Source organism: Ascidia mentula, chromosome 2, assembly GCF_947561715.1.
Source record: "Ascidia mentula chromosome 2, kaAscMent1.1, whole genome shotgun sequence".
Classification (NCBI taxonomy): Eukaryota; Metazoa; Chordata; class Ascidiacea; order Phlebobranchia; family Ascidiidae; genus Ascidia; species Ascidia mentula.
The window spans coordinates 4970802-4986060 of NC_138567.1; the positions used below are offsets into that span (position 1 = coordinate 4970802).

General features: G+C 37.8%; 2 protein-coding genes across 3 annotated transcripts; one reads left to right on the forward strand and one right to left on the reverse strand.

Moving 5' to 3' along the window:
- Window positions 1-243: 243 nt before the first annotated feature.
- Window positions 244-11673, reverse strand: LOC145888505 (structural maintenance of chromosomes protein 5-like). Of its 2 annotated transcripts, none has more exons than XM_082979263.1 (26): window positions 11455-11673; window positions 10981-11099; window positions 10768-10843; window positions 10599-10692; window positions 10392-10532; window positions 10149-10297; window positions 9982-10045; window positions 9739-9900; window positions 9374-9507; window positions 8823-9013; window positions 8340-8494; window positions 8170-8270; window positions 7879-8004; window positions 7386-7518; window positions 6950-7065; window positions 6793-6868; window positions 6255-6424; window positions 5953-6076; window positions 3854-3978; window positions 3219-3327; window positions 2880-2975; window positions 2338-2486; window positions 2050-2125; window positions 1385-1561; window positions 1015-1110; window positions 244-674 (listed from the first exon to the last, which is right to left on the reverse strand). In XM_082979263.1, the coding sequence occupies exons 1-26, from the start codon at window positions 11556-11558 to the stop codon at window positions 531-533; spliced, it is 3207 nt and encodes a 1068-aa protein (XP_082835389.1). In that variant the 5' UTR covers window positions 11559-11673; the 3' UTR covers window positions 244-530. The 2 variants fall into 2 exon arrangements, with proteins under 2 accessions (XP_082835389.1, XP_082835388.1); XM_082979262.1 differs by having other exon boundaries at window positions 1385-1564.
- An 833-nt stretch (window positions 11674-12506) lies between these two features.
- LOC145889397 (trypsin-like) lies at window positions 12507-13930 on the forward strand. Its single transcript, XM_082980349.1, has 6 exons — window positions 12507-12574; window positions 12643-12787; window positions 12926-13073; window positions 13174-13291; window positions 13473-13612; window positions 13738-13930. The coding sequence occupies exons 1-6, from the start codon at window positions 12532-12534 to the stop codon at window positions 13876-13878; spliced, it is 735 nt and encodes a 244-aa protein (XP_082836475.1). The 5' UTR covers window positions 12507-12531; the 3' UTR covers window positions 13879-13930.
- Window positions 13931-15259: the final 1329 nt, after the last annotated feature.

A 15259-nucleotide genomic window follows, 5' to 3' on the forward strand; every position in this document is an offset into this window, starting at 1 on the left:
ATGTATGGCTACTTCCTTGTCCAGCGCCAAACACCGCTATTAATGCGTCACAATGTGTTTCGGATAGTAGGAAAGGAATCGGTTGCTGCACAACTTTCGGTTGCTGCACAACTTGGATCTAAATGCTCGTGCTAGTTGGTGTACAATGTTAGTCGACTTTCACATAATAATAAACCATAAAACTTAGGTAACAAACACACGAAAGATGTGGCAACATCAACGAAGTTCTTTATTTAGGTACAACAACAACGAAATTGGAAAATTGAAGAGAAAATGGCGCAAAAAAAACACGGTCAGAATTCGGATTTTCGCGCATAAACCGCAGGGAACTGAACTAGAAAAGAAACCAACAGTGCGTACACAATATACATACTCCAATTTCAATGACAGCAAGAACAATGGCTTGTACGCAAACACAGCAGCGAGTAAAACGTCCAATCTCTTGTAAATGAAGCACGATTAACAAACGACAACACAGCCGTAACACGGGAATAGGCGACTGACGTCATCGCTGCGTCACAGTAACGACGTCAGTCGTCTTCGTCCTCGTACTTCAGCATTCGTCGTTTTCGTATGAACCTCGACAACTTCCATTCGCTGTGACGTGGAATGTGGGGTCCGTTGTATACGCAGTGAACGGTCATGTGACGGTTGTAAGTAAGATTTGGCAAGAGCTGCATATATAGAACAATACGCTTGATGAAATCTTTACACGGCGGTTATAATGCATTGCAAAAATTGAAAGACTAGTTTTTAAATATGGCACAGTACCAATGAGAAATTGGTGATTTCTATGCAGGGAAAGCGGTATAAACTACAGCTGTCACTGACCCGGCACCAATTGTTTCACGCAAATTATGATTTAAAAAGTAAAACTTCCTTTCTTTCATAACGAGCGAGAGGTGCGGTTTACACAAAGTTATCCCAATGCGAAAAGCAGCTAAGATTCAGATGTTAATTTTGACCACTTGCACATCACAGTTCTGGTAAACTTGTGCAGGATTCGATTCTTACCTTTGGCGTTATGAGAACATATTGAGAAGCGAACTCCTTCGATGAGGAATTTACAATTACTTCGAATACTCGTCGTTCGTTGTCAGGGTCCATTCCCTATTAGAAGGATTGAGTAAAAAACCCGGAAAATTGGAAACGATCCAAATGTCAGCGAGCAACACAGTTAAACACAGGTTTACACATTGTAAATAACTCAGAGCATGACTGGCAATACCTCTTAAAGCGACATATGTTTTTCTGTCGTTTAAGGTCTAAGAGCTGTCTGCTTGATCGATATTTTCAGCTTTACGCAGAAACTCAGGGCATTGATTAAAATTTTCAAGCATATTTTGGTCAATCAAACTGTGAACGTTTGCTCCGGGAAATTTACCTGGTTGATTTCGTCAACTACCCGAAAAGGGCATGTGTGGAGGCTCTGTAGCGCCACCAAGTAGAGCATGGTGGAAACACTCCGTTCACCCCCGCTCTGTCGAAACGGATCAAGTTCTTGCAAGTTGGACGAAGCCCGGAACTTAACTCGTATACGAATCCCGTACTTATCGAAATCCTCCTAAACCATATTAAGATATATTGCCTGTGGCTTCACAAACCCTGTTCTGTTTGGCTCTTATCAGGATTGTTACATTTTTTCCTCAACCAAACTGGTTTGCAAGTTGATAATAGGCTGGCGGCAGACAACGTATGGTTTCATGGGTCATTTTAACCTCTTGTTACGACTATTATAGGGACGACAAGCACATTTAGAAAACAACTATGTATACAAACAAGAAACATTTTCAAGTTATGATGCACTTGAATGTTTTTGTAGGTTTTGCCAAGTTCACTAAAAACGTATATTGATGCTATGTTTCGTGTGCGTTAACGCATTAAAATATTCCCTGCCAACTTAGATTTGCGGATCAAAACATGTTTTAGCTTGTGGTGCAAGAGTATAGCTGGCTCTTTGCATACCGAAGGTTGCCTACCTCTAGAAATTATTGATATTGCCTATGATACAAAGTAGACATAAAATTGTGAATATAAAGTATAACAAACTGGGTTGTCGGTGTGAAGATCGACTTCACCAGCACATCCCATCTGTTGGAAGTACTTCGCAAATCTGACGTTGATCCTGAAATAAAAGCAGTTTAACATCAACTAAATGCAACTTCTCGTGATATAATGGACCAGTCTGTTCACATAACAGAGCATACAGAAAGACATTTTCCTGCAGCATTTTTTGACAATTGAACTTGTTCAGTTTTAACTAACGTGACGAAAAATTTGCCGACCGGTATCACAAAAGAGTTCGCTGTTACTGCTACATCTCATACTGCGCCTTACTTTGATATTAGCTTCTGTAGAGGATTCAGCCATCGGTTTTTCACGGCTTCTATATCCTGACGCTGATTGGCCAGTTTTGCAGCCGCCTCATCCACCAGTTTTTGAAGTTGCTCTATTTCCTTTTTCCGGTTCTTGTATTCCTCGAATATCTAAAGAATCGGACAAAAATTAACGATTTACACTACATAGCCAACTTCTTATTACCCCTACACATCTAAAAACGTTGGCATTAATCCCCGTTCTCACCATGGCCGACATGTCATCGTGCATGGGTAGTGACTGACTACCATGGCATTAAATTGATAAAGGGCATATTTGTGATTGTCAGTACAACTATGACCATTACTTTGCACTGCGTAAACAAAGATGCAGTAATTATTTGTACTGGAAATAAAAAAATTGTACGTTATCAGTTCTTTTAATGGAAACAAACGCTCCAATAATGGTTCGCCAAACCAACAAGGTTCCACAAACACAACAGACACCCCTACCTACTTTCAGATGAGTTTGTGATTTAAAAAAAGCAGCAGATATACAAGTACCTTTGGATCAGTGCTTCCACAACAGTCGAGTTTGGCAGATAGCTCGTGACGTAATGTGTCAACTTCCGTCAAATCGTCCGGATAGTTGGCGAAGAACTGAAGTCACAGAAGCCAAGTTACACAAATACCTTATTCAAATAGAAGCTGTTTGTACTCTAAATAGCAAGTTTGTACTTTTTTTGAAACATCAACTAATTGAGCTGTCTGGTTAATCGCTGTGTTGACACAGAAATACTGAATCGCAAAAAGCAATTCAAGCTTACTGGATTCATGAGGATTGTAACAACGGCAATTTAGCATTTATCTGTATTAAACCCATGTGTTATGCGATTCAACAACCTTTTTGAGGTGATCGATTGAGCTTCCAGTTTTCTTCTGTGCTTCCTTTAAAAGTTCTTTAGCTTTTATCTCAGCTTCCTTCTTTGCTTCCTCGACTCGTTCGCAAGCTCTGTGTGCGAGTAAAGGTGTCAAGTTAGTCAAAGACGTCAAGTAAGCGCGCGAAACATCGCCGTTTTGATGCAGAAATGTTCATCGAGCAAAACTCTTTTAATTTAAAGTTGAACATGATACGTTTTCGAACCACACACACAAAATCCGAAAGGATTCACACGTCAATCGGCTAATACGCGACATCACGCGGTTCTGATTCCAAAATATCCATCGAGCAAAAAAAGGTTTTTCTTTAAGCTAAACACTTGTCACGTGTTGGTATTCACAGCCACACACATAAAATCCGAAAAGATTAAAGGTGTGAAGTTAAAGAAGGTCAAGTGAAGGCGCAAAACATCGCCGTTTTGATGCAGAAATGTTCATCGAGCAAAATAGGATAAAAGTTTCTCTTTAAATTTCCAACACATGACACTTTTCTTTCGTAACACACACAAAAAAACTCAGAAAGGATTAACATTTTTGCGACGTTTTAGTGTATCGAACTTAAGCAAAATCACAGTGTTAACCAGCAGGGCTAAACTCACTTGAGTAGTTCGGTATTCTTTAAGTTAAGTTCCCTCACATGTTGCTCGGATTTGCCTTTCTTCCTCAAGCACTGAGTGTAGCCGAGTTGCAAGACCCCCTTCTCAATACTTACATCAACACAATGCTGCGAAAAAACATGCAACTATCATTGGTCACAACATAATTATCACTGGAATATATGGACTGACCGTAAATATATATTGAAAACAAAATTTTAAAGGCGTTTCGAAAATGTGTCAGATATTTTTAGTGAAGAAAAACCAGGCCACAATGCTACAATCCACCCAAATTGTGAAACAATGTCAGAAAGTATGTGTGATGTGTTGTATTAACTTGTTTCACATAGAGAAGAACAGTTTGAAGTTCATCATATTTTGTAATCATTTCCTTTGTAATTATTTCATTTAAAAAAAAACTTAGTGGGTAAAGTGAAATTTGAAGCTAATGGGATTAGGCATTTTAATTTCACTTCTTGTATATTCCTGGCATGGAAAACATTACACTAATAGCCCTAGTGCAAAATAGCACAATAATGACATAAACCGACTATTTTTTAACAAGGATGACAAATGTTGGCATGGTTACAACAGAGAAAAGTGTCGGACAGCATCAGTGGGACTATGAGGTCTGGTGAAGAGGCCCGGGATTCGAACCCAATCGCCCAGAAACGCATTTGCGAATTCGAAGTAACCACTTGACTAAGCCGACACCACCTACGTTTCAAGCCAAAGGCGACTTTAACTGTGGCGTGACGCCTTTGTAACAATGAATCAATGCCCGCCGCAGACAATAGTCTCTACCTTTTAGTAAAGAAACCTGAATACGATGGTTTGAAAACATAAGGTTTGGAAAATATGTCCCCTATTTAGGTGGAACATGCAATTTTAGGCAAAAGCGGGTAAAACACCATATCTTTATACATTTCGTTTACTGCCGTGGTCTAAGCACAAGTATAATGACGCGAATTAAAATTCATTAATTATCATCAACCCTAAATTTAGGTGACGTTGCCGCGGATTGCCATGTGTTGACCGCGAACAAAACGCCGGACTGCGTCAGTGGTTTGATCAAGGTTTCGAAGTAAAGTTCGTTGGAAGAAGTAACCACTCGACTAAGCCAGCGCAGTGACGTATCGGCTCAAACGCCCTTATAGACTGTTTGCCCCCGTACACCCAACAGAGGGCCAAAACAAACAACGCGTAAGGCGTAGGTGAGAGAAGAACGAGGTGTTTTGAACGTAACGGGCAACAGATGGGTGGTAGATAATATAAATTTAGGCAATTTCGACTAAGTTTTGTGCAACACCAAAGGAAATATCTGCTGCACGCAACAACACAGTGCATTAGCCTACTATAAACAAATAACATTTAATAATACTAGGTAAAGCGTGATTGCGGACGATATTTTGACCAACATCATACATCAGTGAATGTAACGGGAACATGGAGGTTAATTCAGTTGAGTTAATAAAGGCGATTGTGGCAATAATGTGAAGCCCAAGATTTTTCTGACCTTACCGGGATTCGAACCCTGCAGACATTCTGATACTTTTTCCTACACTGTGAGCAAATCGGCTGAACGGTGCCAATTATTTGATATTACACTGAATTAACATTCATTCCACAAATATTGGGGCATTGTTTGAAGCAAAAGCGCTGGGCAGCGTCAGTGGTACTGGTAGGAAGGTTATTCGATTTGCAGTCGGATCTTGCGAAGTAATCACTCGACAAAGCTAGCGCAGTGACATGTGGTCGTAAGAAGCCTTTATATTGTTCGCGTGTACAATAACACAGACAGTGGGAGGCAATTTACCCGAGACTCAGCCCAGCCCAGCGCCTTTTGCCACTGTCAGAAATTACACAATAGCGTAAGCTCTTGTGCGACCATCAGCGGATGAAAACTGTTGGCCAACAAAAAGTGACTATTACCAACTTTTACAGTTGCATTATAAACCCTTGTTATCCACTCTTTAGGCACGCAAAAACGAAACAAAAAGCAAACAATAACTATTTTCTGTCTTTTGGCAAAGAGCTTGTTTTGTGATAGAAGAAAACAAAACAGAATGCTGGTACGAAACCATAGAAACGTTTCTACTAACCCTGATTCTGGAGACAAATTTCACTGTGAGGTTTTTCTTTTTCAGAGTAATTTGTTTGATCGCTTTTTCGATCTCATCCTTCACATTTTCAAGATCCACAGGGGAATTTTCCAACTCTTCCAAACTGTGAAAAAATACTTTCTGTAAAACTCCTGGTATACTGATTTTTGATTGAGTTGATTCTAAGAGCAGGTGTTTACTCACTAAGAATAACACATAACATTAAAATATACTGATAACTTGCTGCCGTTCCTACAAAACAACTGTTGTTGATAATTATGATAAATATAATGACCACATACTTCCTTTTCTTCAGCATGATTTTATTTTCCAAATTTTTTCTTTTATTCTTGTGTTGATGAAGTTCTTTCATTTTGGATCGAAGTTCATTGTCTTTCTTCTCCAATTTCTTCTTCTGGTTGACAAGTTCACTGTATCTTTCTGAATCACGACTTGCCTCGGACTTGAGATTCTGAAAAATTTATGCACTTTTTTTTGCAATCAATAAAATCAAATCAAATCGTGTGTATTTTGCATAAAAAGCAACTTTGCAGATAAACAACACACAAAAGAAATACAATGGCATGAGCACTGATAAAACCATGAATGTTATCAAGTCAGACGCTAATGTAAATTGCCATGGAACAATAACCAGGGTTGCCATACCATGCTTATTGTTGCAATAGGATTCATAGAAAATACATGCTTATTTGAAAGAAATGTGTTCATGTTTGATCTGTCCATTTGGTTTTCTCATCTAAGCGTGCTAATTTTTAAGTATGTACTAAGTACAGAAAAATCTAGCATAAAAATTCCTTTGAAGGTTGAAGACATTCTTACTTGTATGTTTTGCTGAGCTTGTTTCAACTCGTCAGGGTCAACTTTGGTGTTCAGAAATTCAGCTCTTTTTAATGCCCTATATATAGCACAGGCTTCATTGAAAACATTGCACCAATATCATATTTATTGTGGAACAAATAGCATTGGTGCAACTTACCTACTACCAACAACTGTGTTCGAGCTGTACTTTGATTTCTTCACAGAATAGCGACTGCCGATCTTTGTAGAAGTTGAAGGTATAAAAAATAAGTCCAAATTGCTTTTTTGGGTCACCTGCAACACAATTAAAACAACATTACATTTATATCTTACGACAAGCTTTTATGAGTTGAGTGTTTTTGTTCCATTCATTCAAAAAGTTTCTAACATATTGTTCTTATATTTCATAAATTAATTATTTACTACATTTGATTCAGAAGCTGAAAAAGGGGTTTCTGTAATTTAAATGTATAATGAAAGCACAATTTTTAGGTTATAATCAACACAATATTAACATCACATGTTTACCAGACACAACAGTAACAATAGATCAGATGTGGTAATGTATGACACTTTCAATATTAAAAGGAAAGACATTCTTAAGTAAGACCTACTTGATCCACTATATCTTTGGTTCTTGCACTGCCAACAGGTATCTCATGCACCCTGTACTGCTTGCAGAGGTATGCCATCACTGCATCAGGCGCTTTGAACAGTTCGCGGATGAATGAGGTGAATCCCCACTGCCTGATGGACAAAACCCAAGTAATTTTGCTCAGTTTTCACAGAGAACACAAACAGACAAATTCACAATATACTCAATATTGCAAAAAAAAAAGAATGCTTATTTCAGTAGACATGTATGATGTTTGTGAAATTGATGCGGTTTTGGTATTTTTAAGTTGAAGTCAACTCAAAACAAATCTCTTTTAATATGTTTTTCATGACTACGCGGAGATAACATAAAATTATTTTTTAACCTGAACAAGGCTTGTTACAGCAAACAGGTATGATATATAATTACACCTTCGAGAAGGTAAAAGACTTGTTTCTAGACATGAAGTCCTAAACTATAAAAAAAATTGTCAACTCAGAAAATCATCAAACTTTAGTTCGTTGAGATTTCTTCTGGGTCTGAATGAGTCACTTGTCAAAATGTTGCCATCCCTTCCACACGGAGCTTTGATGACATTCACCTTGAGACCTTGTTTTTCATGAACCTCTCTAATAAATCTGTGCACAAGTGACAGAAACCCAAATTAAATTCTCAAAATTGAATTGTTGTACCCAAATTAAATACATTTTTTTACAAGCTATTTTAATTTTTTTTTGTGACCTCACTACAAAATGATTGGAAAATACATTTTAAATTTGATTAACACAAAAACATATGCTGACTTGTCGTTGTCCTCTCCATTCTCGCAGACGAATGCATATAAATCCCGAAATGCAATGTGGTTTTCAAGGAGCTCAGCATGTTTCGGATCTTTCATATCAATCTGAACAAAAAAGGCATTTAACAACAAAAAATAACATTTTTATTAAATATGAACTGTAGGTTCGCTCACTGCAAGTAAAATAGGTTCGTGGATTGTTGCTTTAAACATGGATCGGTTGGCTCTTAACCACACGATGGCGTTGTAGCAATCTTTGTTTTTTCGGCGAAGAAATTCTAGTCGTCTTTCATTCTGGTTGTTCAGCTCAGCCAGCTTTGTCTCATAATCTAAAACAGTGGTTCTTAACAATTTAAAGTCGTTATTGCAACTTACTTACAATTATAGCATACCATTGCTTTGTATAACCACCGTATAATTGATAAACTAACACAGATTACAATTTGTACGGTATTAACTGTTAGACCACTTGGCAAAAAAACAGTGACGAACACATTTAATATCATTCAATCGATGGCAATGTCTTAATTATTTACAAAAAAATAAAAATTGTCACATTTAACTTTCATGCATATTGTGTCTATGTTATCATGTACATTAAGGTTGGTCAAGTGTAGATAATAAAATAATGTAAAGATTCAAAAAAAATTCAACCACCTCTAATCTCTCTCTGCTTTCGAGATTTTCTCTCCTGAATAAAGTGTTGCTCATGTTCAGCATTGGCAATTGCAGTCACAGTATTCTTGATTTTAATTTTGGTCTCCTCAATTTCACTTTGCACGTCGTCTTCTTGCAGACCATCAAGCTCAGCTTGCCAACCTGATACCTGAAGCATGAACTGCTCCACTCTGTAAATTTTAAAATTTGTGGAAATATCAGTAAATTTCATTTAAACTTAAATGCTCTCAGTCTCAATTTTTACAGATACTTCTTATTACAACATTTCAATGGTATATACAGTATATCAGAATAATAAGGACTAATTATTCTCAGTCCATGTTAGAGAGCGATACATGGGATGGTGGCATTAGTGAGAGTTTAAGCCCCAAAACACTTACCAAATTGGGCAAAAATTTGACATGTGTGACTGTGCATGTGCCATACTACCTTAGCAGGAGGTAAGGGTTTAGAATGTAAATTTTGGGTGATATGAAGGAATAACCCTATTGGCAAAACAGGTGTGAAACAGTCTTTTATTACTGTTGTACTTTTTGAGTCTGATTTGTTCGTCTTTTTCCCGTTCTTTGTATTCTTCCCATTTCTCTTGTACTTGTTCATCGATCTCTCCAATCTCCGTGTGTAGGTTTTTTGTGTTCGCTGCAGAAGTTTTTAAATCATCTCCCTACATTATAACAATGATCTCTTTGGGCTGGTAAGAGTTTTCTTTAATAGCACGCAAGATGGAAAAACAACCAATTGACACTAGATTAGGCTATCATTTTTTTCAAAAGATTTTCACAAGATTATGAAAAAACAATACATCAAAAGAAGATAAAGATTTCCCAAAAATCAAACAAATTTGTGACACACTGATTTACCTAATATTGAATAAAACAAAAAATATTGAATATACCTTTATCTTAATTTTTTTATCAAAATCCAGCATATTTTCTTTTAGTCCGTCAATAAGTTTCATGAGTGGAAGAAGTTCACGCTGCGCAATCGTCTTTTTCTGTTTCAAGGCTTTATGCTCTTCTTTGCATTTGTAAAATTCTTTTCTGGCCTCCTCATACACCTTCAAATATTTTTATGTTAAATCAACATATTGCCAACTTTGGTTAAAGCCGAAAACCCCAGCTGTTTTAAAAAAACTTACCAACCATGCCCGTTTCTGATCAAGAATTTTGAGCTGTTCAACAATTTTATGTCTTTCTTGATACCTGATAAATCAAAATTTGTGAACAGAAAGTTTGTGGCGATTTTTATATTGTGCAGTCTTGGTACCAATTGAACAGATTTGTTAACAAGTAAAGCAGTCAATACCTTTTTACTTCACGTTCCACTCTTTCATTTTTCTGAGTAAGTTTTCCAAGGTATTCATTGTCATTCTGGAGTTTAATTTCCAGATCCTTCTGCAATGTTCCACACTGCTTTAAGGTACGATGGTCTTCTAGCATCGATCCTGGGCACACCTAAATCATTAAAAATTAAACAAATAAGCAATGTTTTCTTTTCTAAACACACTTCTTTTTCTAGTTGCATTCAAAATATTTCATTTTTACATACGGCAAGTTCAGTATTTTCCAAAAGTTCAATTTTGTTCATTTTAGCAAAGTCTGCAACCCTTTCCTGTGGCAAAAACTGGCAAAGGTTTGAAAGCATTATATTGTGCTTTAACACCACCTCTTCGATTTGCTTCACATTGACCTTTGGAGCAAGAGTAAGATAATTAGTAATTGGCACTTGCAGAGGTGAGTATAACACACCACTTACTGGTGCACCATTGAGACTCCAGCTTGATGCTGTCTTTCCACCAGCTACATGGGATATTTCCCTCTTGATGACATCATTCTTTGGTGTATTACACCTTTCACAAAACATGAATTACTACTTGAACACATTGATTCATTTACATTCGACAGCCATAAGCAGACAAACTTACAGCTCTATTTCAATTGCAGCTTTGTCTTTGCCATGTTTAATGTAATCACCAAGCTCTTTTGCCCGTGCGAGGAAACCTTTTCAGAAACAGGGTTGGTAATTAACTCAGAATACATTTAACCATAAACAGCGTAGGTAAATAGTACATGAAGACACACAAGTTAACATATATATATATATATAGTTGTCTATTGAAACACTTGCTTTTTCTTACTTGGTTTGCCACCCAGACCAATACAGATAGCACATACAATGCTTGATTTTCCAGTACCATTAGGACCAATGATGACATTAAGTTTGGGATTGAGTCTGAAGCTACACTCATCATATGTCCTGCATCATGTAAAAAGGTATGAAAGAGCGCAATGTAATAAAACGCCAAATGCAAAAAATCCAGGAGCAGCTTCTGCAACATGTGTTACAGAATGAAACAAGCAAACACCTGTATTTGAGCCCAAAAAGCCTACAATATGCATGGTAGAGTAAGCTGACAGATTTCAACCTGTTAATAAATATTTTCATGCTTGTAGTACTTAAAGTACACGAGTTGGATATTGTCATGGCAATAGCAAAAAAAGGGAATGATTACCAAGAATGGAAAACCTGACTAGTAATTAAATAAAGACAATGTATATATGTATATACAGCATGATCGAACTCAATTTATGGGTTTACATTTATAACTTACAAAAAGTTCTTCATCGCTATCTTAACAATAGAACCCTTGACAAATGCCTCAACATTCTTCTGTTTCCGTGAGGCAGTTGTTAATACGGTTGATGCCGAGTCCATACTTGTAATTATATAATATCCTCTACATTTGTGCTTAGGGCTGGCTGCATGCCGATGGGAACTGCATTTAACACCAGCAACAGATTGTTAACAAAGCATTTGATTATTCAAAGTAAGCTACTTCTGAAAGGCAAAAACACCTATCTATAAATACACACAGTTAAGCAATACAGATAAAAAGTAATTTCCAGAGCAAAAATTAACACATCTTTCTTTTGGTGTCATGTGTCAATGTAGCACAAGACCCAAAAACTTAGTTTATTTGGATTTAACAAGTTTACTACGTCCTTAGTTAGTTGCCAATTTTGTAATCGTCTAAACATCATCAGTGGTTTGTTTTGCAGGCGTCACTTCCATAACACCGGGAGAAAATGTATGTATATTGCGCTAGCAGTAGTAGTTAAACTGGTGCACGTAACGTTTGTAAGAAACAACAATTGCTCAACGGCCAAGGATTTTGTAGTAGCATATGCACAAAAACAACTAAAGCATATATTAAATACATGTTTTGCGGAAATAAGCGAAAAATAATTGGAAAAGCTGCAACAATACAATTTCCGATTCCAAAAGCAGCTTGTGCGATCACGTGACAGACAAAGTTGTTCCCGCCAGTTGTAAACTTTCTCACGAGCGCACTGACGCATTTAGAGCTCTCGTTTTGTTTGAGAAATATATTTTTAACTTCGGTTAACGTGTCGAAGGATTACAACACTTTTCCAATAACTCGAAAACTGCGGTTCAAAATAGAAAAATGAAGAAATGAGCAGAGACATTTGTTAAGGTTCCCACAAAGCTGCAGGGGAAAACTTGCACCTTGCCAGCAAACAATACGTCCCCATTCAAACGATACATGAGCATGAACGGTGGGAAATAAACAGATGGCTTGAATGAAAATTGTATAAATGCACAGGGCGAGCACGTTCACTTCATTCGTATCCTTCACTCCGAAGAACAACTACGAAAATCTAGAAGAATGAAGTTCCTCATCGTTCTCTCCGTTCTCGTTGCGACCGCACGTAAGTTTTCTCATTCGAGTAGGCCTATATGTTTTGTGCATACAATAAATTTTTTTTTTTTTGTATAGGGCCCGACCGTATCATCGGTGGTTCTCCACTCAGCCCCAACCAGGTGCCGTACCTTGTTAACCTCAAGAGATTCGGCAGTCTTATGTGTGGAGGCTCCCTTCTTTCATCGAACTATGCTCTGTCCGCCGCTCACTGCAACACCGCGTAAGTAACAGCAGACGAGTTGACCTCTCCAATTATTTATTTGCTAATTGACAACCTGTGTTTTGCTAAATAAAGTATAAAAAGCACCATTTATGGTATCGGAATTATTTGCCGTGACTTTGATACATTTGGCATTAGAGCTGCTTCGTTGAGCGTCACCGCTGGAGATCACAGCCTTTCAAGGAATGACGGAACTGAGCAAGCTTCTAACGTTGTCAGAACCATCCCTCACCCACAATACAACACCAACACCCTTGAAAACGACATCATGTTGCTCCAACTTACGGTAACACATTCCGTTAGAGTTTGGTTTCTCAAACTGATTTGCAACGTTGTTATTAATTATAATAGCATGTCTGTAAACCAAGGATGGTGTTTGCGTTTAGTCGACCATCTCAACAAACACAAACGTCCAATACGCATCTCTTCCTGGCGCCAACGTTGATCCAGCGGTCGGCACCAACTGCAATGTGTACGGATGGGGAAACACCGCTATTGTCGGAAGTGGGCTGCTTATGTTTTAATAAATATGTTTGTAAATCGTACCATACACAAAAGTACGACTGGTGGACCTAGCAGTTCCGGCAAAGAACATGTTATATGTCTTTTAGCTGTGCTACTGTGTTTAGCCTGTAGGTCACTGTGCTTTGATAAGTACGATTAAAGTTAAACCCAATGTTTTTAGGCAACTACCCTGACACCCCATACGGCGTCACCGTACCCGTGATCAGCAATGCTGACTGCAACGTTGCTTACAGCGGCGACATTACCAGTGGCATGATGTGCTTGGGTCTTCTTGGAACTGGCGGCAAAGACTCCTGCCAGGTAAAATAGAAAATATCTTGTTTCATCAAAAACTGAGCACAGGACCGCGCAAATTATTGCCACAGAAAGGCGTATTTGGAAGTGCGAATTTACCAGCATAAGCGCTAAAACCATTTATTTCTCAGGGTGACTCTGGCGGCCCAGTCAACTGCAACGGTGACCTCCACGGTGTTGTGTCCTGGGGTATTGGATGTGCTTATCCCGACTACCCAGGTGTCTACACCCGTGTGAGCCACTACATCAGCTGGATCAACCAGTACGTTTAAATGGCGACATTCATTCAATTGCCGCTAATTGGCTGATATCTCGCAAATAAACATGAATTGAACAAAATACTGTTGTGACTTTTATCCTAATTTACAACCTGAAAGGCAGAACAGTTGTAAATGTTAGTGAGTGCGTGTAAGCTAAGTAGCTCAAGTAGTACTACTTTAGCTGGATCAACCAACCCATAAATAACTTCGCACACCTAATAACTTCGAACTTCGCACACATAATAACTTAAATAACAATTCACATCAATAACTTCGAACAAAACATTGTTGTAACATTTACATTTATCTTATTTATCAACCTGAAAGGCAGTAATATTTGTGGCTGCGCTTCAAATAGAAATGTCGGACACCGCTTCGGTAAATATAAAATCTGGAAACAAATTACCTCAAAAAAAATCACCAGTTGGCAAAAACACATGTATACTCTTCATAATCTGCAACAACTAATGACACAGGTTCTCGTGGGCAATAATCTTCCGGTTTTCGTTCTTTTTTCTTGTTTTCCGCCAAAAGCAATAGCTTTCTGCGCACAGTAACAGTTTCCCACCGTCAAGCCTTTATTTATTAAGAGTCAAATCATGTTTGTTTTGCGTCTGCAACAAAGAAGAGAGAAAATGAAATTTAGTATCAAGCTTTTAAAAGTTTCTGCTTGTTGTAATGTAGGAATGCAATGCTATACAAATAAAATGTGATTTAAATATCAGCAGGGAGTCGAAACAGAATTGAATCCGAACCCCTGAACCGCTTGGAGCGGTTTATTTTTGTGAACCGGAGCTAAACCGGAACCGGTAACTTATACCTTGAAAAAAAAAACCGAACCGGATCTGAACTGAACTGAACAATTTGAATCAAAACCGAACTGATCACTAGGTTAACAGGCTTTGCATCCTATCTGGATCAGTCACTTTTTCGAAGCTCTGAAATCTGAAATATAAAAACTCCCGGTTTGAACTCCCGACCCTGGGATCATTATTTCGAACTGATGCGCCTTTTGCGTTGCCAGTTTGGCCTGAACAGTCGAACAATTTATTTGTGAAATCACAATACAATTGAAACTTTCACAAACGATTTAGTGCTATTTGTTTTAAAAAAGTTCTTGGTTTTTCGTTTTGATTACCTTTTAGTTTAAAATAACACAGTAAACAAAATCTGAACCGTTGGAACGCTCTAGACTGTCGAATTGCTTGAGCTGTAATTGAATCTGAACCCGTCACGTACAAATTTTACGAATCGAACCCGAACCGCACACAAACAAATAAAAAAAAAAACTAAAACTGGTTCCATATAAATCGGCTTGAACTGCATGCTTGTTAAATATCGATCGTTATTTGAAATCTATCTGTTTTAGCTGAACTATGGTAAATACAAACCT